General features: G+C 39.7%; 3 protein-coding genes across 3 annotated transcripts; all 3 read left to right on the forward strand.

Moving 5' to 3' along the window:
* The first annotated feature begins 8,045 nt into the window (after nt 1-8,045).
* Nucleotides 8,046-11,329, forward strand: LOC137168777 (thrombomodulin-like). Its single transcript, XM_067571518.1, has one exon. The coding sequence runs from the start codon at nt 8,246-8,248 to the stop codon at nt 9,803-9,805; it is 1,560 nt and encodes a 519-aa protein (XP_067427619.1). The 5' UTR covers nt 8,046-8,245; the 3' UTR covers nt 9,806-11,329.
* A 699-nt stretch (nt 11,330-12,028) lies between these two features.
* Nucleotides 12,029-14,185, forward strand: LOC137168776 (thrombomodulin-like). The gene has a single exon (XM_067571517.1). The coding sequence runs from the start codon at nt 12,240-12,242 to the stop codon at nt 13,866-13,868; it is 1,629 nt and encodes a 542-aa protein (XP_067427618.1). The 5' UTR covers nt 12,029-12,239; the 3' UTR covers nt 13,869-14,185.
* A 3,698-nt stretch (nt 14,186-17,883) lies between these two features.
* LOC137168775 (toll-like receptor 5) lies at nt 17,884-25,399 on the forward strand. Its single transcript, XM_067571516.1, has 5 exons — nt 17,884-18,003; nt 20,311-20,383; nt 20,780-23,069; nt 23,560-23,648; nt 24,677-25,399. Exons 2-5 carry the CDS (start codon nt 20,336-20,338, stop codon nt 24,911-24,913), a joined length of 2,664 nt encoding a protein of 887 aa, XP_067427617.1. The 5' UTR covers nt 17,884-18,003; nt 20,311-20,335; the 3' UTR covers nt 24,914-25,399.
* Nucleotides 25,400-27,379: the final 1,980 nt, after the last annotated feature.

Below are 27,379 nucleotides of genomic sequence, written 5' to 3' on the forward strand. Positions count from 1 at the left end.
AAAAAGAAGGAGACAGGAGCTAAAACGGCCTGTTTTAGACAGAGGCTGAACTGAGGAGTCAGTATAAAAGGTCAGTATAAGATAAATAAGGACTTTTTTGAATTGTAAATCATGCAAATATATTCAAGACCCAGATCAAAAATATAAACCTGGAAATGTCCATAATATGTCCCCTTTAACCTAATAATGCTTGTTTTCTATTTAATCTACATACTCCTCATACATATATAAAATAATAAAGCATTATTTGTATGGGAACCCCACCTTGAAGACAATAAAAAAAGTATAAGCAGTGTGACTCTTTATGGTCTGAGTTTAAATGAATGGTGGATATAGAACAAGAGATTTTAACAGTGGAAAAATATAAATGATTTTTGTATGTATACAAAAAACAGGTGAAAGGTCCTTAAATTATTAATTTGTCATCCTGTGAGATCACGTTGATGTATAAAGGCCCAGATGAAAGTTGTTTTAAACTGTCAGGATGTAAAATGAAAAAGCTATTGACAAAATATTGAATAAATTAAATATATTAAATAAATGAATTAAACATGTGTTGGAGAAAATTAGAGAGCTATCGACAATAATCCGAAAAGCTCTCTTCGACCATTTTGCATGCACTATTAGGATGATTTCTAACTGCAACCTGATGTAATCCTAACAACTCCCTAAGTAATGTTTACAAAATCATGTCAAAATTATGTTGACATTCCTTCAAACCAACGTTTCTTGGGAAGTGGTTTTGATATTTTGGCAAAGGGTGCGTCTTGGTTTCCTCTGTCAACCTTCACCGACCTGTGAGGAACTTACTGTGAGGAACTTACTGTGAGGATATTGTGTTTCACCCTCTGAGACACATAGATAAATACTCGCGGTGTAAATCATGTCCTGTGTTGACGCCCAAGGAGGGGAAAGGTATATCCACTGTCTCAATGGCAGGAAATTCCCCCTCGGGAGTCTTGGGTGATAGCACAAGATTTCAGGTCAAACAAGCAGAATATTTTACAACTTTGTCCTCTGTTACATCTCTGTTTTCATCATGACCCGCTCCGTTTGGGATATGGACAACAATGAAAGTGCACACAGTGTTTTCGAAAAACAAAAGACGAAGACGAAGAAGGTTATAAACTCATACTGTACATCAGTTTTCCAAGACAGATTTATTATTATACTAGTGACCAAAATAAGATGCCGTAGCAGGTAAGTAAAACAAAAATAGATTCACATATCGGGATGAAATTCTCGGTTCTTGTAAGACTGACAATGATGGATTTTCTTTCTGGAGTTTATTTCTCTGCGGTTATGAAAGAGATTTTTAGTGGCACACAGGAAATGGTTGCATAAATAATTTCTGGCTCTGGTTTCCTTGTACAAATTAAGTTGAAGAAAACAGGCATTCCAAAAAAAAACCTTTGGAGCACAATGTATTGCATTGAATATCAGTTTGATTAATTGCTATTTACATACGTTGGCTGTACTGTGATATATTGATAAATGTTAATATGTATCCAACACAGAAGGCCTATAAATATAATAAATATTCATAGTAATATCATGTTGGATACAGCATGGCTCGATTTTACACTGATCGTTTCTTGCTGTTTTGTTTCATCAGTATATCAATTTATCGAAGTTCCTCCAGCTTGCTCACATGTTATTCTTGGGTAACCGCAGTGAGCAACCATTTAACCGTAAATGAGGCACATCTTATTTTGGATCTTGATAACGATGAACATATTAAACTTGAAGAAATGTTTTAAATGGTCACTTCATGTCACTGTAATAATAGTAGTTGCTGTACTAGTCACTGACGGTGACTCAAAGCTTTCCTATCGGAAGTTACTGTGTTCAAAAGTATTGTATTAATTGTTCTTACTTATAACCGAGCTCTAGGATATCAACTAAATGAGACTAAAGTGTAGAGATTAAAAACCATATAAATCCATAGGACGTCTCCCATATGTAGCAGAAGTGAGGTGAGTTTAATGGTACAAATTTAAAAAATGATCATATATGTCTTATTGTGCTTTATAAACAGTTCTATATTCAATCAATCATCACTTTGTAAGCATGGTAATCCAAAAATGTGGCATGCAACCAAGCAAAAATGCTCCTCTGCTTGAAAACGAGGAAGCTATCACAGAGCTGCCTCTGTCCGAGGCCTGTTTCTGTGATGACCGATGATGGGAGGAAACATTACCTGGTATATGGGATTTTATATAGAGGAGATTGTGGTATATTAATATAGACACACAACCTACAAAACCATCTAAAACTCAAGCAAAACTGAATAAAGTATGACAGAAAAGGTTCTGCCTAAAGTCAAAATTTCCACTATATAAACTGTATCAGATACAGAAAAAACACTCCGAGATGTACAAATGTTATTTTTCCCAGGAAACCGGAGTTGTACTAGTGAGATAAAATATCACGAGATCTTTTTTGATGTGTATGTGTTTACATAATGACGAACCACTCTCTGGAAAGGATGTGTGGCAAAGGATAGGTCATCCGTCAGGTCACATGCCCTCTGTATTTGGGTGTGTGTGGGTGTGTTGACAGGAGTCATTAAAATACCACGTTACTTGAAACATCACCACATCATAATGGAAGTTACACATGATATTCTATCTATTGTCATATTGGCATACTTTTATATTGTAGCTACTTATTTATTGTGGCTATTTTTTTCAGTGTAATTTTATAGGCTTGTAGTGACTGTCAGTGTGCATCCTGTCCAGAGTCTCTCTCATCAATCTATGAAAACAGCCAGCTCCACAGTGGAATAGAGCATCAAGGATTCCCCCGGACTTAGATGGCATCATAACCCATATAAGGACACCTTCCTTGTCGAGACATTTTAGTAATATCATATGGAAGTTGAGTGACTGAACCCTGAGGGGACAGAAAAGGCGAAGGGTTATGACTTTTTCCAGAGAACAAGGGATGGTCTTTTCATCTTTTTATTGTAAAAGGTAATGAAAAGTTAGCCTACATAAAAAAAAAGATGGTTTTAGTGTGCACCATGGGTATAAATATGTAGAGGACACTAATCCTGTCTCTGTATTGAGGCTTTATTTTTCTCATCAGAATAAATTGGTAGAATCAATTGGCTGTTGGTTGAAAACTAGAATAGAAATGGTTCATTATGATTGAACGTTATCGCTTCATTTTCACTCACCCGGAGTGGCTTCACCTTCATTTTATTCTGTATCTCAACAGAAAGCAGAACTACTACACTCAAATGTAAAGTGTGATAATAAAGTTAACTTTTGATAGAACTCAAGTTCAGCATCACACGCTGCCAACTTTTATACTAAATCTGTGAATTTAAATGAAACACACATTAACACAGATTCACAGTTTGGGATGTTGATAAAAAATCAATTCATTAATGCACACGTTCCATCTGAGTCTGTTCTTCCACAGTTATCTAACTATCTCCAGCACGTTTATAGCTTTAAACCGTGTGCGTAAAACAAAAATCGACTGCGCACGAAACCAGAGTTCACCCTGAGAATGTGGTGCGCACAGCTGTCTCCCTCTCCTTAATCATTTACCGATGGTAAGATTAGAGTGTTTTGATATTTCACCATGGGTTGTTAGGCACACCTAGAAAGATGAGAACTCCCTCAACACTTGTAGTTTGAGGAACAACTTTATTAGTTGACAGATGCGTCATCCCTGATGAAGGCCACAAGCTGAAACGCGTCGGTCAACTTATAAAGTTGTTCCTCATACTACAAGTGTTGCAAGAGTTCTCATCTTTCTAGACTTATTTCCCTTCTCTGTGCACCTTGGAAGCAGGTGAAGTTGTGCCAGAGACCCTCACTCTGCATTGTTAGGCACACCTGCCTTTATAGTCTCCAATCCAATAATCCAGAAATATTATACTGAGAAAAATATAATTAACTCACTGTTGAGTAGGTACAACAAAACATATATAAGAAACTTTAGAAACATTACTGATGTTCAGTGACTGAAGCCTGTATGTTCCAAGTCTCTGTCTGGATATATGATAGAATATTACACATGTCAAATCACAAAGTGATAAACTTAGTAAATATGACCCAGATTTTTTTATGTTTAATGCGTCATGTAATAAAAACCCTTCCTGCAGGAAACAGGAGATATTCTGCTGTTACGTTTGAAGGCTCACACGCATGTGGACATTTATGTGTATTAATAAAAAAAAAAAAGATTAAGATGCAGATGAATATACATGTGCATGTAGTAGGGTTGATTCATGAGCACTATTATCATGACTCCTCTCACCCTCCATACTGTGTGTGTGTGCGTGTGTGTTTCCACCGGTGCCACCCTATGAAATATTGACAAAGCTTAGTCAATTCCTCAGGGTGAGGGTGACAAAGGGCGAGGAATAAATCAAAGTCTAACGCCTATGCGTGTGTGTATTTTTGTAACAGAGGTTAGTCACATTTCTATATCAGCTTCTACTTTTTTTGTGCCTCTATCTGTATACGCAGGCGTCTGAGTGTATGTGTGTGTGTGTGTGTGTGTGTGCATGTGTGTGTGTGCGGCTAAATTAACATCACGTCTCCTTCCTTTGATCCTCATCAAGGACATGGAAACGCCTTCCTTTTCCTCCTCTGGCAGGGTGACTGCTCTCACACACTCTCTGTAGTCCCTGGCCGTATTGTAACACCGTTGGCAACTGCTGTGAAAAAGACTATAGGTTGAAAAAAGAGTTGGAAAACTCTGCATTGATGCCAGTTGATTGATGTTATTGATTAGGGGGGGTCTGGCAGATTCACACAGACAGGTATTATAACTGCATGTGCCTTGTTTTCACTGCGCTGTACCAACAAGATAATACAGCTGACCTTAACATTTGGTCATATATCAGGCGGCAGGAAATGAGCAGGCAAAGGGGAGCTGCTTTAACAAGAAGGTCCACATGTATGAAGCAATGTCACAAAAACTGAACAGAAAACAAGGCTGTACTCAGGATGTTGTTAGTGGCACTGACACCGAACCTTGTCAAAGTGACCATGTTGCATAGTTTCTTTGTGAAAACAGAGTGAAAGTGACGCCTGGAAAGAACAGGCTTTTGTTTCCGAGAAACAAACAATCTTAAGGCACATCTTGAAAACTCCCCTGGGTAAACTGGGTAAACTGTGGGCAGTACAGATAGATACGATATCAGATAAATAATATTTATGGAGACTGACCGCACTGGGTTGTGTCACCAAGACCTCATGTTAAGATGTGACACACAGCGAAAGGTATTGGACTGAACCCGTGCCACCCACTGCCATGGATCCTGGCAACAGTCAGAATGTTAAAATTGAAGAAAAAAACCAACCAATGAACTGATTATTTTGTTTCCACTGCATATACAAAGAATTCCCTTCCCTGCATACCTCGGTCACATCCCCTCCACCCCGTTCAATCCCACCACACCCACCCTCATCAAGGAGGCACAGAAATAGCAATCGCCACAATAAAACGTGCACAGTTCTAAAATGTTTGTTATGAAAGTGATTTGTCCATTTTCGGGTATCAGAATACAAATCTAGACTCTGCTCTGGTTACAGCTAGTACTCATTTAGAAACTAATTTCCTTACTCTACTACACTGAAACATATGGTTCATCTGACGTTACATCCACTGACTCACTATTTGTCACTTTGGGAGGGTATCAATCGGACGTGATCACATTCCTGCACTTCCACTCCAACCAAAACTCCACAGTAGCTTGAGTAATTAAAGTGTGCAGAACTGATTTACGTAATGTGGTTTTCATCACGTTTTGTTTCTGCCCCTGTGTCTATGGGAGGCATGTGGCCTCTTGTTCTTACTTCCTCTTCACAGTCCAGTCATTTTCCCCCCCTGAGGAAAGTAGAAGGCAGCTCTATTCCTCCTCTTCCAGCCCCACAGAGGTGATTGAACGGTTTAACAATGATGATTGATTTAGATCGACAATAAGTTGGACAATAGTGTGGCGACCATCGTAGTTATTATTATACCTAAAGGAAATTCGTCCACCTACCAAAACCATGAATCAGTGTCTTTCCTGGAAGGAGCCTGTCCTCCTAAGAAAAACAATACAATAGGTTGTAATATCAGTCGCCAAAAACGACCTATAGTTATACTTGAGCGACGCCGTTCGGATGACACCTACATGAGGTGACAAATTTCCATATTCAGAGGTGACAGGTTGGGTGGATAGTTAGAGCCTAACCTGCAAAAAGTGGACTTGGTGGACTTTGCTGCAAGAGACCGCTGATTGCAACCGCAAATCGAGACAGTTTTTAAAAAAAACGTAACTATGATTCTTGCCATGATGATGAAACTTGCATAACTTTAAGGAAGTAGTAACTTTAATCCACATCCCATTTCAAGTGATCATTTTAACCCAAACCACAATCTTGCCCTAACCCTGACCAAATGGTTTTTGCAACTAACCTAACCACAGCGTTGTCACATCATAAAACCTAATTATTTTTTAACAGTGATTTGACAAACTATGTTTACTGCTTTAAGAGGTACCTGATTAGAAAACGCTCCAATGTGTCATTCTGTCCACTTGGGGGCAGCAGAAACAGCAGAAAACACAGTATTGTCATATCATCATTTTGTTATAATGATGAACATGTAATATGTAATATGTAACATGTAATATGTTCTCAAACAGTTCCCCTATTTATACATCCAGCAAACATGGAACAACATTAGTGTTCATTTGGACTCATGTTTTGGCCTTTTGATTGATTCCAGTCTGTCTCTCTTCTAGTTCTATTTTGCTCTCTAACAACTACCGAGGGAAATATCTGGTTCTTTAAATGTTGCACTCTGTGTTCACCAGCTAGTCTGAGGAAATGAGATTGATGAGAGCAGTGAGACTGAACCAAAACAGTAAAGTTGCGGGCAATAAAACCAAAAAAAAATGAGCTGAAAGATGTTAAAATGCTTCATAGAGCAGAGGTGAATTGCAAGTTTGGTGATAATTCTCTGTGGGTTCGTCACTTCAAGCAACACCTTTCACATTACACGTAGTTAAGTGATGAGCTGTTAATGCAAAAATATTGATCAGTGTAACTTTAACTGGAAGTATGAAAGTGTAAGCAGTAAAGGCCACTAATAAAGACAAAGTTTAAATTTGCAGCAGTGTTCCACTACATTGTGTTAAATCATTGATTGTTAGATGTAAGCAGCATTTTTAAGTCTGTATCTGGTCCAGGTGGTGCAAAATCTGACAACTTTATGTAATAATGTAGCTTAAAATATGACAACATCTTATATTTTGTGATTTGATCATGTATTTTATATGTAAAAATCTTAATTTGTTAATAAAAATGTATGAAGTAAGAGGAACATGTATTGGAGCACATCAAAGCTGCTCTGATCTTGATTTCCTGTATGTATATTCAACAGGATGTTGAGTAATTAGGTGAAATCCAATGATTTATATTATGTGGTCACTTGAAAATACCCTCCTGCCCGCAATATACCAACTTATTTCAACTGTCTCCATACTTTTCTTATTCAGTTATCCTGCCAGGATGATAATATTTTTTCAACTGAAACATGAAATTAGTGTCAGCATATATTTCTCTTGACACTCTTTAAACTGTAGGTTCACCAAAGCAGGAGCTCCCTAACTTGTTAATATTTCATTTCAAACGGAGAAAGCTATACAGGAGATCGTTTTTACAATAAACAATTTGCTTCAACAAACAATACGACATACGTCATATCGTGACAAGAAATACGAGTAAAGATTATGACCTACATGTCCTTTTTTTATTTCATTTTATTGATTTATTTACTCATTTCTTTTTGACAGATCTCTCATCCAACGAGATTTCGGCAGGAGTATCATAGGAGAGGGGAAAAAGGGAAAGAAAGGAAAGTGTCACCCATGGGAAAGGGTTGGATTGGGAGGGATTTTGTTCATCCTCTTCTTATTAAAAGTGCACGTGCGCGCACTGTGTGTGTGTGTGTGTGTGTGTGTGTGTGTGTGTGTGTGTGTGTGTGTGTGTGTGTGTTTTGATGGCCTAGTCCCTTTGAGATAAGGAGTTTGGGCAGCGTAGGGGTTGAGTAAGCAGACCGGGGCCTAAACCATTGGAAAGGACGGAACTTCCTTCCTTGTAGGTCGACAAAAAAAATACGGTTGTACAGTATAAATAAGGACTATGTGGAGCTTTCAGTCACTATACCAGCTTCGGATCGTCGAACACAGAGGTTTATCACCATCGTCATTTTTTCAAACATCGACATCATGACTCCTACAACAAACGCACTACTTGTTTGTGTGATTTTCCTCTGCGGACTGGAGGAAACGGTCCTCTCGCAGCACGGACTTTGCGCAGGGAATCAGTGCTTTGCAATTTTCCTGGATCCCATGGACTTTTCAGGCGCGCAGCAACGCTGCAAAAACTATAGCGGAGAGTTGATCAAGGCAATGTCGACACATGTGTCGGAGAGTTTAGTCAGCGGGCTCCGCGGTTCTTACTGGCTGGAACCGCTTGGCAACAGATCGACCGCGGATAAAGCAGCAAGAGGTCGCCAGAACTGTACCTCAGTCTCCGCGCCGATGGGACTTAACGTCACAGTTCAGCAGGAGCCGTGCCAGAAGAAACTGAACGGGTTTCTGTGCCAATTTACATTGAAGGAGCCTTGCAGTACCGTGCAGGCAGGCGGGGGCGCAAAGGTGAAGTACATTACCGCGCCTACGAACTTCGAGGTGAGGGATTCGGAGGTGTTTCCACAAGGAACCACCGCCGTAGTGGTAAAGGTTGGTGACAGATATCCGGACACGAAGCATCTATGTTTCGGAATGAAATGGTTGCGGGCTCCCTGGAATTGCGAGGTGTTGGGTGGCGGTTGTGAGTACGACTGCAATTCCACATCAAAATCCTGCATCTGTCCCGCTTTACAAACTCTCCATCCCAACGGCATCACCTGCATCAAAGGTCCGTGCGCCGACTGTGCGCAGCAGTGCCATAAGGAGGGCAACACTCACGTGTGCAGGTGCGAGAAAGGCTACAGGCTGGCGAAGGATAGGAAGAACTGTGTGGACGTTAATGAGTGCGAGGAGAATAGCCCCTGCACAGGTGAGGGTGAGGAGTGTGAGAATACCAAGGGAAGTTATGAGTGCACGTGCAAACATGGCTACGGCGAAGAGGATGGAAAGTGTGTGGATATGAGAATCTGTGAGTCGTGTGAGCACCTCGACTGTGAAAAATCCAACGGGGTTTATGAGTGTCAGTGTCACAAGGGGTACAGGGTATCACCGAAGGACCCCACCAAGTGTGAGATGGTCTGCACCGAGAGAGACTGCCTGGCCAGATGCATCCCTCAGGCCGAGGGGGAGCCGAGTTGCTTCTGCCCTGAAGGCTACGTTCAGGACCTTCAAAACAACACCATCTATTGCACCGACATCAACGAATGTGACAGTCAGGAACATTGTCCTGGTCAGAGGTGTGAAAATTTATTTGGTAGTTTCATGTGTGTAGACACGGAGGACAATGATGATGGATCGGGCTCAGCTCCACTATCCTCACCAGCCCCACCAGCCCCACCAGCCAGTGCACAACCAGCCGCACTACCGTCTTACGTCAAGACCGGCAGCATCCTGGGTATAACCTTATTCTTCGCGATGAGCGCAGTGCTACTGTGTTGCGCGGTCCGATACGTGGTCAAACGTTGCGGCAAACTTGAGCTTTCCTCCCTCAAAAGGCCAGATATGGATATTTTCTATCTGCAGCAGGTTACCACGGAGACGTATAAGAGATTATCCTTCGACAAACAGTTTAAAAACGACTCACAAAGACTTTAACCACACTGATGAAGACATATATGCTGCTTTTCGACCTTCCTCTTTTGTCACATTGCACTGTTTTGGTTCCTCAGAATCGGCACATTTACTGTATAGGACTTCTTCACAGTTATCCATAGGCAGGGTTAATGGGACACTCAATAAACCACATACTGTATACATCATAGCAGTGAATGCCCATAAAGATATGAGGATTTTAACAGTTTAATGTTTTCTTTATGGGGTTTTTTCTCTTTTATATTGGGGTTTGTTTGCTTTATGATTATAACCTACAAGAGTTCTTAGTTTACCTTTTTGTTACCAAAATAGGAAAATTGGTGGCTTTTTTTCTCAATTGGATCTATCCTTAGAGTAAGATGTGACAAATGAGATGCTGTTACACAGAAAAAGTCTAATAGTAATGGTACTAAAAGTTGGTATGTACACTTTTTTTTTCCAGTGATGGTGTACTTTTCTCAAACATGCGACAAATCCATCAGTGTAAACTTTAAATTTAAAGAACACTAATCTCAAAAATACGGCCCTCGGTTTTAGTCATTTAATGTAACAGAGTGCCTTGGTCTTTGCTTGACTGCATTTTCATGTAGTACAAATAATGTCATATTCCACATATTTCTTATTGACATATTTATGAACTACTTCAGTAAGGTCTTTATGGTTTTTATTCTTTGATAAAATAACACTATAAGTCTTTAGAGTTGATAAAAGGAGCTAGAAGAAGAGTTCTCTTTAAGGTCAAATGCACATTGTTAGTGTCTTTGTGGGTTTCATGGACACAATGACTCGTAATGACTGATTTGCTCATGAAACATATCTGTATTTCATGGGTTTGGATTTATGACGTTTCAGCTAGATATACAGTAGACTATATCTAGTTTTGAAACAGACAAATCAGTCAGTATTTCTAAATGCCAACAACACTGACAGAGTGAAGCTGTTTCATTTTTCTGAATGATCCATATTCTCATATATCTGAACTTTAACCCATGATTCTGCAGGGCTTGATTTTCTGGGGGAAAACAGTTAACATGGAGCCCCCACACTCCATTAAAGGTGTATTGCTGATAGCGAATAAAACGGGGGTCATTTAAAGCTGAAAGGAATTACAGTTAAGTTGTTTTTTATGCGTCAGAACATTAGAGATGCAATGCTACCGTATTCACTTATTATTCTGAGGTGTTATAACGGCTGTAAGTCGCTTCCACTGACATTTGCATGGGGTTGAAGGTTCTTAATTTTACTGTATAATAAACAAACTGGTCTTAGAGCCACAGATGCTGTGCTGCAGGCTTTAATAGATCAATTAAACATGAATGTAAAACTGTGCTGCTATGATCTACTTATATAATGGAGGCCATCACTGTATGAAAACACAATTGTGCCTCATTCATTTGTGCTCGGTCATTATACTGTATGTCTGTATGACAGGCTTATTGCAAGCTTACACTTGTTGCAATGTTTGCTTTTTTGTTGATGAATGTATCACTATTGAATGATAAAACAATAAAAAATTGGAGCATAAAAGTTGTTTTTTTGCTCTTTGTTTTCATGCTTTCATGCTTTGTAGTTACCAGAGAAGCATCAGAGACCGGCTACAATGAACTATGTAGATAAATATACATGAATTGGATGTTGAAGCTGAACACTTACAATGTTTCTTAAAAAAAAAAATGGAAGGCAAAACTTGCGAACACCCATCCAACCCTTTCTTTCCCTCCCCCTTCCATTGTTATCTGTTTCCTCCCTTTTCCATATGTCACATCACACACTGTACATGGGTTGGCTGCAGCCCCTATAGTACACACATACGCACATTAGAGAGTGATGTATTTAATCTTGGAAAAATAGCTACACTTACTGTATTTCTACACCTGTTGTCTCAAATGATGAAAAAAAAAAATGTTTTCAATATGTTTTAAGATTTTCATTGTGTTAACTTCTTCCTTATTCTGCTTGTTTTGAGATATAATGACGTTCATCCTCAGAAAATGCGTTAGAAAGAGTGTAATTATGTTTCAGCTGTACATTTTAACCTCGCCTCAAGAAAAGGGGGGTTTTAAAGACTGACCATGAAACTAAACGACAAGTTGAGACTGACATTTTGTGTAGAGTGGAGCTGGTTGGTTGCACACACAGGGAGGGGCTACTGCAAATGGGGGGCGTTGGGTAGATGCCCCCGTGCGTGCGCGTGGCCTTGTGCGTAAAAGCCGTGCGTAATTTGGGGATGTGGTCCGCCGTGCTGTAACTGGTGAAGAGAAAGTTTGTGGTGAGACAGTAAGCAGCGCGGCTCGCTGAGAACGACTTCCTTCCTCCGCCGGGACACTAACATGGAGTTGGGGGGTTATAAAGGCGAGCTAAACACTGACTCATACAAACAAGCGTGTAAGCTGCTGGAACGTACAAGAACTTAGACGGACACAACCGAGGTTCAAATATGAAGGATGCTACGGGACTGTTTGTCGTCGTGTTGACTGTTCTGATGGGAAGAGTCGCCGGGATACAGCCGAGTAACGGGTACTGCATTGGGAACCAATGTTTCACGGTGTTTGAAGATCCCAGCGATTTCACAACCGCTCAGCATCAGTGCAGAGAGAAAAATGGCCACTTAATGACAGTGCGCTCGTCTGTATCAGATGATACTCTTCCTCTCTTGTTGGGGAACTTTACGGGACGCTACTGGATCGGTTTGCATCGACCGACCGGCTGTCCAAAAAATGGTCCTGCGCTGAGAGGCTATAAGTGGGTGACCAATGACAGTGAAAGTGACTTCTTCAATTGGGAGAATTTTAACAGCAGCTGCTCTTCTCCACGCTGCGTCTCAGTTTCCGAAGAGGACGGTTTCAAATGGACCCAAGTACCCTGCGGCGAACAAACGGACGGGTTTCTCTGTGAGCACAGCTTGACTAATCCGTGCAAAAGTCTAGTGCTTGCACCGGGCGAGTCTGTGACCTACAGGACTCCCATGGGGTTTGAGGGTGAGGATTTGCTGTCTCTGCCCCAAGGAAGCACCGCTATAAAGATGCCATCCGAGACCAAATACGTGTGCTTCTCCGAACAGTGGCTCAAGGCGCCATGGACCTGCGAGATCCTAGAAGGTGGCTGTGAACACAAATGCGCATTGGACTCCAACAACGATCCCACCTGTTACTGCGAGCAGGGACTAACTGTCAACCCTGCGAATAAAGTCACCTGCGAGGTTGCGACAGACGACCCGTGCCTGCAACTGAACTGCCAGCATGTATGCTACCAGATCGGTGACTCCCACTTGTGCACGTGTAACGAAGGCTATAAGCTAGCGCCGGACGGCAAGTCGTGCGTGGACTTCAACGACTGCAAGGACGAGCGTCAGTGTCCTGGGGAGAACTTCAAGTGCATCAACACCCCTGGCGGGTTTCAGTGCGTCTGCGAGGATGGATTCAAGCCGCGCGGTGGACTGTGCGTCGACGTGAACGAGTGCGAATCCGCTCCGTGCGAGCACGAGTGCCACAACTGGCCTGGTACTTACAACTGCTCTTGTAGTGAAGGATATAAAGTGGATCCAGAGTCACCTGATAAGTGTAAACTCCACTGCCCTGATGAGGAATGCCCCGCGGTATGCGACCATAATAATAAGTACCAATGCTACTGCCCTGACGGCTACATAGCAGAGGAAAGAGTTGACCATACGTTTTGCATAGACATAGATGAATGCTTATTTTCTCAGTGTGAACAAGGCTGTGAAAACACATTTGGCGGCTTTGTGTGCTCTTGCAAACCAGGATACACTCTAGTTGACCAGGTACACTGCAAAGAAGTCGAGGATTATGAATTCAGCTCCACAGCTCCAGGTACCTTCGCACCAACACCATTTGTGCCAAATCCAGAGCCAACACGGCGACCCTCTGGCGTGACAGTGGGGGGTCTCGTTGGGATAATAGTGTGCACTGTCTTTTTTATTGTACTGGTGGTCTTTCTGGCTCATCACTTCCTCCGCAGTAGAGGAAAGATGGAGAGCGCCGGTGCGCTCAAAGCTTCGGAGGGTGAGGCTCACGGTTTACATCATGTGACGAGTGACATGAGTTAAAATGAATAAATAAATAAATAAATAAATAAATAAATAAAAGCCTCCAAGAGACATTTAAAGCACGACATGTGAATGTACAGGTCAAGCCTCGAAAACAGTTTTGTAAAGGTTTTGAAGGATGCAGATTTCACAACAAGGATGAATTCGACGGGAATGTGATGATGGCGTATTAGATAAGGTCACTATAAACTCACAAGATAACAGAAATAGTATACACATACTTGCTTTGGAAATGAAGACTGAAGAATGAAGTTTTATCTGCCATTCAATTCACATACAACAAATGCAATGTAACACAAAAATGACAAAGAACTTTGTTTTCTCAAAAGTTTGTGCTGTAAAAGTAATAAATTGTAAAAAAGAAATTGTGAATGGAGATGTTTTCTTTTTCATGGGTGTCTCAGACTTCTGCTCACACACATGCTGACTGCCCCACCGTGTGGAGAAAAAGGCTGAATTACATTACATACACAGACCTTTTTTTTTTGGAAGGACACTGGGAGAAACAAGTACACAGTCTCCATAATAAACCCCACGTAACTTAAGTCTTGCTCACACATTACTCATCCAGCAAACGTACGCAAAGATTGATGTAGTGTAGATGAAGTTATTAGGAATATTGCGTGAAGTATAATGAAAAGATTTTCTTAATCGCATCACATTTCATTCTCGATTCCTCAAATCATGGTATGCATTTGAGGAGGCTACAGAAATGTAGCTGAAAAACCAGGCCTGTCTGTAATGTTTTAATAGTATTTATATACATGGCCTGTATTTAAAGTTGGCTGTTAATATATTATCATAGTACAGCAGGCAGTAGTAGTAGGCTAGTGTGGGAAGTTCCACTGTATGTGGCCGAGACAAACTCTACTCAAGCCTACTTCTGACTATTTTACTTCATTTTAATTGGTGACAAATTAAACATAGTTAAATATCATGTACCATTTGTGGGGGATTTAAACAATTTGTGCAGTTTCTACTGAACTAGATCTGAACCATCAAGAATGACTTAAACAAACACAAACAAACATCAAAAACAGAGACAACCATCAGATAACCTGAGGCAAAGGAGAAGCTGTGGTTTTCTGCACCTAGCAGACATCCCTAAAATTTAATCTTAAATGTAAAAAAGAAGAAGTTCAAAAGTTCCACGTAGTCTGATGTAAGTGATAGTCTGATAGATAGTCTGATAGAACCGATAGATAGCTAAATGGAGATAGATGCAGATAAACGATATGTGGTAATATGAATAAGAGGAAGTTGTAGAGTTATAAAAAAGAAAGACCAAGAGAGACTCGAGGTTCCTTTTCTTTTTGCGGGACCTCCTTTTTCCATAAGGCTTTTTGAGATCTCTTTGAGACTCTTCTTTAGTCTTTTAGCTTTTTAACTTTTTGCTGAAGTTTTTTGTATTTTACTTTTTGCATTCTTAGATTATTTACTTTGTAAAACCAAATAAAACTAGTTTGTATTTTTATACACTCCAACCAAAGCTCCTGACTTGTGCTCATCTTGAGATCTTCTGGTTTCTCTCAGGTAAGCAAAGACGCCTCCTTTGGGATAGGCTGACATTCGTTTTGAAATTATTTAGATTATAAATTATATTGAATTTTGCAAAGGTCAATTAGTACTGTTTATTGAATAACAGAGTGGTAATGGTTCCGATTTAATGACTGAGGTCAACATGCTGCTGTACATGTGATAGATGTATGATTTCAGAATAGAATTAGGTTGAGAGATTTATTATTAGGGGTTTAATTGGCTAAACTGTTAGGGCCAGGGCTCCGAAGCTGCCCTATAAAACCAGGCAAATGCCCTCAACTGTCAGAGTGGGCCTCCTCTAAAGATGAACTGTTAGAAGGCCTTCTTGGAGTACTCTCAAATCTCCAATACCTATTTGCACCAATACACTTTGTTGTGACCCAGGCTGTTAGGAATTCCTGACTACATAGGCCCGTCGGTAGTGGTTCAACGACAGCTGGTGATTATAGAGGCCAGGCTGAATCTGGTTCCCTAAGCAAGGTTCGGATGGTCTTGCGTGTAGATTTTGGGGACTACGTTCAATACCAAGGTCAGAGGTAGAGGACAGCCATCTGTCGGTGCCTTATCCACACCGGCAGGCAGGGGGTATCGGTTATCTGTAGGCAGAAACCATTACAATAGTTTAAAATGAATTAAAACGTAATAAAAGATACAAGATAAAAGAAAACAATTCATTAAAACAAATATATAAGTACAGATAGTAAAAGGCACAAGATACAAAAACAAATCAATCAAAACAGATATTAACAGAAGTTGAGGTTTGTGATCATAATTTAAATTGACCAAGAGTTACCAAAGTATACATTTTTAGGATGGAAAGCAACCAAGTACAGACCTGAAATAGGTTTTCAGTTTTCAGGTACTTTGACTTTATTGAGTATTTATATTTTATGCTACTTTATACTTCTGCTCCACTACAATTTAGAGGCAAATATTGGACTTTTTTCTTCACTAGTACATTTATTGGACAGCTATTGTTATCACTTGGTAGATTAAGATTGTTCATAAAAAACATAAATGATATGATATATAATAATAGATTAAACTGTATTGTGGTATTATTGTGTCACGTAATCCCATGTGGTACGGCAGTAGTAGAAGTAGCAGTAGAAATAGGGTAGTATTAGTAGAAGTTGGCCTAGTGGCAGTAATAGTACAGTAGCAGCAGTAGCAGTAGAAGTAGTGGTAGTAATAGTAACAAAAGTAGTAGCAGTCAGTGGTGGAAGAAATATTCCATTCATTTACTTACATAAAAGTAGTAATATGCTACACACACTATAAAATACTCTATTACAAGTCAAATCTTGCATGCAAAATGTAGAGTAAAAGTTTTAGCAACAAAACATACTTTAACTATAAGAAGTAAAAGTACCCATTGTGCATTATTATTAATCTAAGCAGTAATGTAGCTGGTGGAGGTGAAGCAACAGCCTAATTTTAAGTACCTCATAGATTTGCATGACATGCATGCTGTGAGGTTCCGCTGCAGCAAAGCTGTCTTAAAAAGAAGAAGAACATATTTGGGCGTTTGACAAACCGCGACACTCCTCCTTTTCCTGCAGTCATGCCAGCCTCCGCTACGATAAACATGTGTGGTCAAACTGGCCCTCACGTGGTTTTGCATTGCGTGTATGTACTAGACATTACGGTAAACAATCAAACCATAAGCCGCGTTCAGGTGAACGTGATTCCACATTCATTCATTAAATCAGTCTGCCAATAATGAATACATTACAACAAAACGAATAAATATTAAATAATAAATAAACCACTAATAATAAGTTTATTTATATGGCGCCTTTCAAGAGCAGACGTCACAAAGTGCTCACAGGAAAAACAAAAACAATGCAACAGATCATCCAGCTAAAAACACGAGGCAACAATAGAAATAAACTAAACAAATTAAACTAAAGCAAGTCTAAACAAATTTTGAGCTGCTCTCTAAAAGTGTTCACAGATGTTGAGTCCAATATGAGAGTGTTTTCAGAGTTTAGGAAAGCACTCCATTTGGTTTGTCCAAACTCAAAGTGTCCTCTTGTCTTGAGCCTGGAGCAAGGAACAACCAACCAACCCTGACCCAAGTACCTCAGATTCCAGCTGGTATTATATGGCTGCGGTAGCTCTTTGATGTAGGCAGGTGTCTGACCATGTAAGGCTCTCAACGTGTTTACAAGGATCTTGAACTGGATCCTGAATTTGATGGGAAGCCAGTGTAAAGACATCAGGCTTGGTGTTACATGGGACCTTTTTGGGGGACTTGGTCAGGACTGGAGCTTGGCACAGCAGCAAAGCAAACTGTATTTCAGAGAAAAAATAAGGCTTTGTCATTTCAACTATGTGAATATTTAGTGAAACTTGATAATAAAGAATACATTTCTAAAGACCAATCTGACTTTTAAGTGCCAAAAATGACAGATTGACATTGAGAAACTTCCTCTTTCCACAGACCAGTTTCGTCAGACTACGGAAGATAGATGGGAAGCATGTTTACGGGACTCAGAGAGTCAGTGTGGTGAAGCACGTCAATACAGAGGAGGGGTGGCAATCGACTCTTCCCACAGAAGAAAAACTGGGAAGCTTTGCAACTGCAACCCAGGTAAGAATTAAGCTTGATTGTAAACTAAAAAGGCTGCGACCAGGACCATGTAAGACTGAGTCGCATAAATAGTCGCTTTGTGAAAGACGGTAGGGGAGAACAGGGTAAATAGAGTGGATAAAATGAGCCACCCCCTTTATCTAGGTAACCATAAGCAAAAGCAATCATGTGACCACAAATGAAGAAAGAATAGTTCACATTACTCAGTCCACCTTGGACTCAAGCACATGGAGAGAGTGGTCAGCAAAACAGAGCAAAAAAAAAGATTTTTGTCATGCCAAGTGAATTCATCATGTTACTAAAGTCAAAATTATTTTTAATTTTATAATTAATTGGTTTGATTTTGTGTTATTTTTATATCAGTATATAATGGTAGCACTATTTACCCCATCCCCATGCTCATTTTACCCCTACATTGGGGTAAGTTGTGCCATTGGACTTTTTTTGATGGCTCATTGTTCTTAAACCATAATAATAAGATAACTTGTTTTAATTTCCATGGGTACACAACAACCTGAGGTATATATAGTAACTATTATTTGAAACAAATACACTTTCATCTTGCAGTAAAATCATCATATGTAAAAAGTGGCTCATGTTACGCCATTCTTCCCTACCGGGATTTATGTGGGCTCTGAAATCTTGAAACAGAGGAAGCACTCGAAATAAAACGCTGCAAAAACAGATGGTATTGTGAAATACGTCAAGTTAGCCAGCCAATATGTTGAGTAACACAATACTGGAAAGGTGTCGATGATAATTTACTTAACTACTTACTAATGCCTCAGGCAATATTATAGGATTAGGCTATCAGAGCAATACGCATACAATACAATACAGTTTTTGATGTAAGTTATAAACTCGTTTGAGGAACAAACAGGTAAGACAATAAAGAGAAAGACTATAAAACAAATCTTCATAGTTGTAAAATTGAATTTCACAAGGAATTCATGTTTTTGGTAACACTTTACTTTAAACCTCATATTTAGTATTTATAAGCAGCATAGAAACAGTTAATAAATGCTTTATAAGACACTAAGCAGATATAAGTGTTTATTCATGTATTTGTCCACTATAGCTGCTCCTGGATGCTGGTATATAACCAGATAATAAATGACAATATAGTAAGACACAGTTATGATAATATAAAATATGTCATTAAAAGAGTTATAATTGTTGACAAATAGGTTGAACTAGTGTAATGTGGGAGATCATCTATCTCTTGTTCTACCAAATGCTAATGATTAGGACTGCTGACAAATTAAACCTAGGGTGTTATGCAATCGAAATCACATGACTTCACACATGTGACATAGATTGGGGAGATGCAATCTTCCCACAGAAGTACTTGCTGTGAAGCCCAGTCAAAGGTCAATGACAAAGGACTTTGAGTAATTTAATGTTAAGGATATAAATCTGTCATAAATTAAGCAATGTCTCCACTTGTTATCAGATTGTGTTTATTATATATTCATGCCTCAAAATATGCTATAATATGGTGAAAACATGTTTTATATTATTTATTTCATCTAATTTTTCATTGTCCCGCTTTAGAAAATGTGGGATAGTCATATATGTTGTTAAATTGGTGAAATATGCATTTAAGGACATTAAATGTGCAATACCAATAGTTATTCAGGGGTCTTAGTTTTGTAATGCTGGTCAAAACTGAGGCAAAAAAGGTTAAGATATCCTGACTTTTAGTCCCCAGTATGAGTCATGCTCCAACAACCCTGGATCCTAAATTTCCCACAGTGCAATTTGATAGCATCTATCTAGGGCTTTTTCTCTCAGACCTCAAAAAGCTCCTTCCAAACCCACAGAAGATATTATACAACTGTTTTCTCAGGCTGAGTAGTACTGCTCATGACAAGTAAACTGAACTTCATGTGTAAAATCAGTGAAGTTTCCCTTTAATATGTTGTACAGAAAATAATGCATCTGAGGTCCATTTACTTAATTTATTTAGGATTAATTGTTATGAGAAGGTGAAGTAAACCTTACGCTCATGAATCTAAAGCATCAAACATTTTACAGGCACAAACACTAACATAATATATTAGTTTTCTGTATGGCAGCTGACAGCATTCCAGTTATTAGCTCAAGGCAAACATTTCAACTGTTTAAATTTAGCTTTATTATCAAGGCTCATATCAGGTATTTATAGCTGTATACAGAGCAGTGTGTGACAATGAAGCTGCTCCAGTGAACCATGAACCTGCCAAAGCAAACATGTACCTTGTTTAAATGTGGTCATTGCAACAACATTGCATTTTTAAGCTTTGTTCATATTTGACTTTCTCATAGGACGTCTTGTTAAGGCAAGGACAATATGAAGATGCTGGCTCTTCAGTTGGTTTTCATTGGTGTATACATACAGGTAGGTGTATAAAACAGAGCTGAAAACTGATCAATTTGTTTTTTTCCCAAAACTAAACAATTAGATGATGAAAATGGCGTTCCCTTTGTGTAAATTAAAGGAATAATTCAACATATAAGCATGCCACTCTGATGTCTGGGCGGTAAACATGAACCTGGAGCTAGAGGCCGGTTAGCTTAGCTTAGCACAAACACTTGAAAGCCTGGGTCTAGTAACAAAGTAAGTAACAAAACCTGCCTATCAGCAAATCCAAAGCTGACAAACTGACATTTTATAAAGTGACATCGATCTGCTAATCTAACTCTCTGTATTTCCCAAAATGTCTAATTCTATTTTTAATTGTTGATTTCGGTTACTTTCCAATTCACAGAAATAATGTTAACTTCCTACCTGCAGGTACCCACATGCTACCCATCATGTACTCTCTACAGGCTCTTGGCTGATTGCAGCTCACAGCGCCACTATTCGGTTCCTGCTCTGCCTCCCAACATCACCCACCTTTACCTGGAGTTGAACTACATCAGTGAGATCAACAGCACCTCGGTCCGAGACTTCGAGCAGCTGCTACAATTAGATCTTGGAAACCAGCATGTGCAACTTGTAATAAGGAACAACGCTTTCCTCAGGCAGAAAAAGTTGACTCGGTTGATCCTAGGCAACAATATTGGCCTTCAGCTGGAGCCAAGGGCATTTGCAGGACTGTTCAATTTACAACACCTCTATTTGGATCATTGCAATTTGAACAACTCCATACTGGCAGAAAGCTATCTGCAGCCGCTTTCGTCCCTAGAAACGCTTGATCTCTCTGGTAACAAAATAGTGAGACTCAAACCTGGACTGTTCTTTTTAAGTCTCAAAAAGTTCACACAGCTAAACCTCAAATTGAATCAGATTGACAGATTATGTGAAGAAGATCTTGTTAATTTTAAGGGGAAGTACTTCACACTCCTGAACATGCACTCCAACCACTTAAGCCACATGTTTGATGGAGATCTTAACTGGGAAAGATGCGGAAACCCTTTTAGAGGGATGGCCTTTAATACCCTTGATTTATCCCTCAGTGGGTCCAGTGTAAGCAGATTAAGACAGTTTTTCAAAGCAATAAATGGGACTCAGATTGCTCATCTTATATTATCTGGACACATCGGTAAAGATTTTTCACATGACAATTTACCCGATCCAGACAAAAGCACATTCGAAGGCCTCATGAACAGTGCAGTTGAAATTTTAGATCTGTCTAAAAGCCGTATATTTGCTCTGCACGTGGCTGTTTTCAGCCCTCTAAAAAATGCAATAATAATTGATATTTCCCAAAACAAAATCAATAAGATTAACAAAAATGCTTTCAATGGTCTTCAGGGACATTTACGAATGCTGAACCTGTCATTCAACCTTCTAGGAGAAATAAATTCTTACACATTTACCAGTCTGACAGACCTTAGGGTGTTGGATTTGTCTTATAACCACATTGGTGTATTGGGATACAAAGCATTCAGTGGTCTTCCCAAATTACGAGCATTATATCTGACAGGAAACTCACTGCGAGACCTGGGTTTCCCTGCATCATTACCAAACTTAGATTTTCTCCTTTTGGGTGACAATAGGTTGAAATCACTGAACAATATTGTCGACTTGGGCATGAACAGTATTCGTGTGGACATTACAGACAACAGATTAACAAACTTGGAGGATGTTTATGTCATTTTATCTCATTTCAAGCGTCTCCAAAATCTTTTCTATGGCAGCAACTTCATCATGTGGTGCACTCTAAGTCCGAACGTTTCAATACCTCGTAATAACAGTTTGCAAGTTCTGGATCTTCAGCGTAGTTCCCTGAACATAATCTGGGAAGAGGGGAAGTGCCTTGATCTGTTTGATCATCTCGACAATGTGCTTGTTCTGGATTTAAGCTTCAACTTACTCAAGACTCTCCCTGAAGGGATTTTCAGTGGCCTCAGCTCAATCATAGAGATCGACCTCTCGTCTAATAAATTGACCTATCTGCAGCAGGATGTCTTTCCCGCCAGCCTGAGAAAAGTCGACCTCTCAAAAAACTTATTGGCGTCTCCAGACCCTACAACGTTTCAGTCTCTTCTCTTTCTCAACATTGTGGAAAATCAGTTCCACTGCGATTGCAATCTCGAGACTTTCCTGACGTGGCTGAACATGACTAATGTAACTTTCCTGACCCCAGTTGAGGAGTTCAGATGTAAGTTTCCGGCCTCTCTCAACAACCTTACTTTGCTGCATTACTCCAGGATTGTCGAGCCATGTCAGGAGGATGACGAGAGAGCCGTCCAAAATCTTAAGTTTGCTCTGTTCATCTTCTCTGCCATCCTCATAATCACCGTCATCCTCAGTGGGATTGTTTACACCCATCTGCGTGGGCACATATTCATCATCTACAAAAAGATCTTCAGCAGAGTTCTCGGGGGTCCAAAACCCCCGCCTCCTCAGGAGGAGGGGCAGTACGATGCCTACCTCTGCTTTAGCAACAGTGACTACAGGTGGGTGGAGGCTGCATTGCTGAAGAAGCTTGATAACCAGTTTTCAGATAAGAACATCCTGCGCTGTTGTTTCGAGGCCAGAGATTTCTCGCCAGGTGAGGATCACCTTTCCAACATCAGAGATGCCATCTGTGGCAGCAGGAAGACTGTGTGCATCGTCTCCAAGGAGTTTCTTAAAGGTACAATTTTTCTGACTAAAATTTTTAGATACAGTTGGGAGCTTACACTATGTCTCCTTAATGTTGGGCCTCTTTCTTTAACTCCTACACAGGATTTTTACTTATGTTTCCTGATTAGACTGTTTTCAAAAGACCATGTTTGACTCCCTAACTCTCCTAATAGATTTGTTGCACCTGTTAGTGTGGATAATTTACACCATTATCATTCTTAATAGCTCATAGAGTTAGGTGACATCACATAACTCCCAGCATAGCTCCACCCAACTTCAGCCTGACTGGAGGGGTAATCAGAGTGTGAGTGTGCAGGGGTCTTTAAAAAAACAAAATACTCAGTGTGTTCCTGAGAATCGAACAAGCTAGCATGCTAGTTATCACCATGGTCATAGCAAGACTCCCTTTTTCTCATTGTTTTTTGACACCCCTGGATTACAAAGTGAATCATGAAGTTAGAAATTAAAGAGTAAATTAATTGGGTTGTCCCTCTTTTTAGACGGCTGCTGCCTGGAAGCGCTATCATTGGCCCAGGGGTGGATGCCGGAAAAGCTGACAAACGTCTTGATTATGCTGGTGGTAGGGAAGGTGTGTATCAGGCTCCTGATTTGTCAGCAGAGTTGTCTTTCTTTACACTCATTCATTAAAGTCCGCCTCCAGTCAAAAATATGTTTTTCTTCTTGTTCCTGAATGTTTTAGCTTCACTGTGTAGAATGATGTATGTGCAGTTTGACAGTGAAGAAGGAGACATCTTGTGTCCAGCAGTTAAACTTCTGAAATGAAAAATATTTGCATATTCATAGATTCTGGAATTTTTAATGAGGGAGAAGGAATTTCTGCAAAAACCATGTCAGACACACATTATTGTTCCAAACAGAGCATTTTTGTATGTCTTAATACATGTGGGGAGCGTATCTTTATCTGAAAAATAAGGCAATGAGGCAGGTTGAGGAAAATCAAAATAGTTTCAAAAAGTTTTGATTTTGGCTGGAAAACCAAGACAATGAGCTGAAAGAAACTAGAGAATCGGATGATCTGTAGGCTCATCACCACAACTCATACAAGTAGTCATGTGATACATTCTTAATATAAAAATATTGATTATAGCCACTTTAAAGAGTAACCAACTCCCAAAGCCAAATGTTTATTAACCCTGACAACTGCATATTAAAACGGGTACCAAATATTCCATCTGCTGTTGGCTGGTCTTTGGTGCCAGGCGACTCCCTCTCTGTAGAGAACAACTGGCACCATAAACCAGCACACTTCTGTACCTTCTTTTCACCAGTAGATGTCAGATTTTATGCATATTTAAATTAACATTTTGTTACAGAGGGCAAAACATTGCTGCTGCTGCTGCTGCTGCACTGCCCTCAATAGACTGAGTATAGTCTAAGTATGGTTAAACATCTGGCCATGGCCCAGTTAGTAACATCACAGCAGGCATTTTGCTGCTCTGGTGTGGTCATAAACTCAACCTGCATGAAGTTTCAACCCATAGTTTTCCGCTGTCTAACATCCATTTGTACAGAATTCAAACATAAAACACTGAAATGATGTAAGTTCTTGTGACTTTCACTGCTGACCTAAATCTCCATTATGAAATCCAACTTAAGGTGGCTCACTACCAGCTGATGAAATACAACACAGTCAGAGCTTGCATCCAAAAGAGAAAGTACCTCGTCTGGCCCGAGGACCCCCAGGACCTGGAGTGGTTTTATGAGGAGCTTGTCTCACAGATACTTAAAAAGACCAAGGTGAAAAAGCTTTCAGAGGACAAACCCGAGCCTGACATCCAGCCTCACAATCAGGACAGTGTCCAGCTTGAGAACATCAGAGCAATTGCAATGTAAACTCTGACTGTATTTTAAAGAAACATGACTTTAACAAAGATAACCTGCTGATACCAAACATCCAACCCACTGAAGTGTTACGAGCTACGGTCACAGCAAGTTCTCCCTTTTAAAAAACACCTTTCTGATTTATCAGCTTTTCTTCAAGGAGAAAATAAGTGTTACTGTTCTAATCTTCAAAAAAAAAAAGTAAAGGCAGAAAAAAAACATCTTTGATACTTGACAGCTATAGAATCAGATGACGTACTGTATGATTTCAGCGAGTAAAACCTGCTGTTAGTCTGCACTGCTGAACAATTCTGTGCTTGTTTCAGTGTGTTTAGGTGAATTGTGGCACAGTTTTAAATCTTTTTCTGTTTTGTTTTGTCAGTTTCATCGTTTACAGCTCTACATGAATGATACAATGATATGTACAAACAAATGATTGTTCAGTTTAATTCAATAAATAAACTATAATGTTGAATAAAATCAGCACAATCTGTCAAATAAATCGAGTGTAATAACTAATGTTTGGTAATCATTTGCTAATCTTGCTAATAATCTTGTCTTTTAATAATCTATTTGTAGGTAGAATTTCAACAAAATTGAAGAATTTTCACCCCAAAACTGTCAGATAAACAGTCAGAAACTCTATAAATATTATATTTTTAGCAGGTAATCTGTATATAAAAATATGAAAGAACATTTTTAATTATTTCTTGTTTCTTTGGATCTTTGTTTACTGTTTTTAGCCACTAGATGGCGAGCTGTTTCTTCACCGTATCTTCATGTTTGTCTCTAGTAATCAGTGAAAACCCAGAGTATTAATTAGTGAGATTTTAGTGATCACCACATCATTATAATTGCACTGGGTGTGTCACATAATGACACTATTTTAAATTAACAACTGCAAATGAAATCATTTCTCTAACCACATGGGTTTGTTGGACTGTAAAATGAGAGTGAATCTGAGGTCACTCAGTTTCCTTTAATTTGAGCTGTGTGTCTGAAAACAGGAAGCTACTGGGCAGAGGAAAGCTTCCGTCCTGTTGGCCCCGGCTGCCTGCATCCTCCCAGCCTTTATGAGCCAGCTGCTCTGAACATTACAGCCTGCAGAGTCCTGCTGCTTATACACTGTGGACAGTCCATTAATCTGAACACATTGCTTCATCGACATCTGTCCGGCTGCCTCTTATTATGCATTCAATTATATTTTCTGACATTTTTGCCAGTGTGAGTTGAAAATGCGATTAATTCCCTTTAAATGTGGAGGGTATTATTTGGGGGCATAGAAGCATATCTGAAGGCAGAGAAAGCCTTTTGTGGTTCTTAAGTGTATAGCTCTGTTTTTTTGTTTTTCTGCTTTTGGCTGACAGCGATGGTTGAAATATATGGAGACCCAAGACTGAGAAAATTAGACAAGCAATTACTTTTCTTTTTTTTTTAAGTAAAAAGAAATATAAATCTTTTTAGTTTTCCTTTAACCTCCAATCCCTCAATCAATTTTTAGAGGTGCCTGTTGATCAGGAGGCAGAGCGCGTTGTCCATTGATTACAGGGTTGGTTTTTCAATCCCTGGCTTCCATCAAGACTGAACCCAAACTTAGTTCTGATGGTCAGGCCAGCGCCTTGCATGGTGGCTCCACCACCATTGGTGTGTGAGGGTGTGTGCGTGAAATATGGAGGCCCTGACGTGCTAAACACAAGAACACTGGATAAAACACACAACACAGAAAACACAACAACAAAACTGAAGGCACAACATTTAAGAACATGAACAATGAACGAACATGAACAAAACAGAAAATACAACATTTCACAAAACTCAACAGCATGTTTTCTGAAATGTGTTTTATGTGTTGTTGTGTTTTGTACAATGTTGAGTTTGGCACCTCAGGGTGAATTGAATTGATCAAGTGGCCTCTCTCTAACACATTGTGGGGGGTTTTTTGAGAGCAAAGAAGTTTCTTTTAAGCTTGTCTCCAAAGACCTAGTAGCTTGCTGAGATCTGGCAACATTGGCCCTAACCATTAGGGCACCACCAGGGGGCCCCTCATTTTATTTTTCAAACCTTTTTTATATTCTTTTTTCTTGTCACACATCTAATCATTTATACCCCTCCCCCTCCGCCTCCTCCTCCCCTTCCAAGTGTGTAGGAGAACTTACGGTGGTCACGAAACTGGCAAAAAACGGGAAAGGCCCTCTCTAGAGCCAGTGTTTGGTTTGTCTGTTCTCAGCTACTGTAGAAACATGGCGGCCTCCATGGAAGAGGACCCACTCCCTATATAGAAATAAAGGGCTCATTCTAAGGTAACAGAAATACAACAATTCTTATTTTCAGGTGATTATACACTAAATAAAACATACTTATGAATATTATATTCCATGTCTGCCAAGTCTGTTCCACGAAATGCCGCTAAATACTAAACACTGCACCTTTAAATATACACACCTTGCACAAATAGTGGAACTGGACACGACAGTCTGA

The sequence above is a fragment of the Thunnus thynnus genome, chromosome 18 (genome assembly GCF_963924715.1).
Source record: "Thunnus thynnus chromosome 18, fThuThy2.1, whole genome shotgun sequence".
Classification (NCBI taxonomy): domain Eukaryota; kingdom Metazoa; phylum Chordata; class Actinopteri; order Scombriformes; family Scombridae; genus Thunnus; species Thunnus thynnus.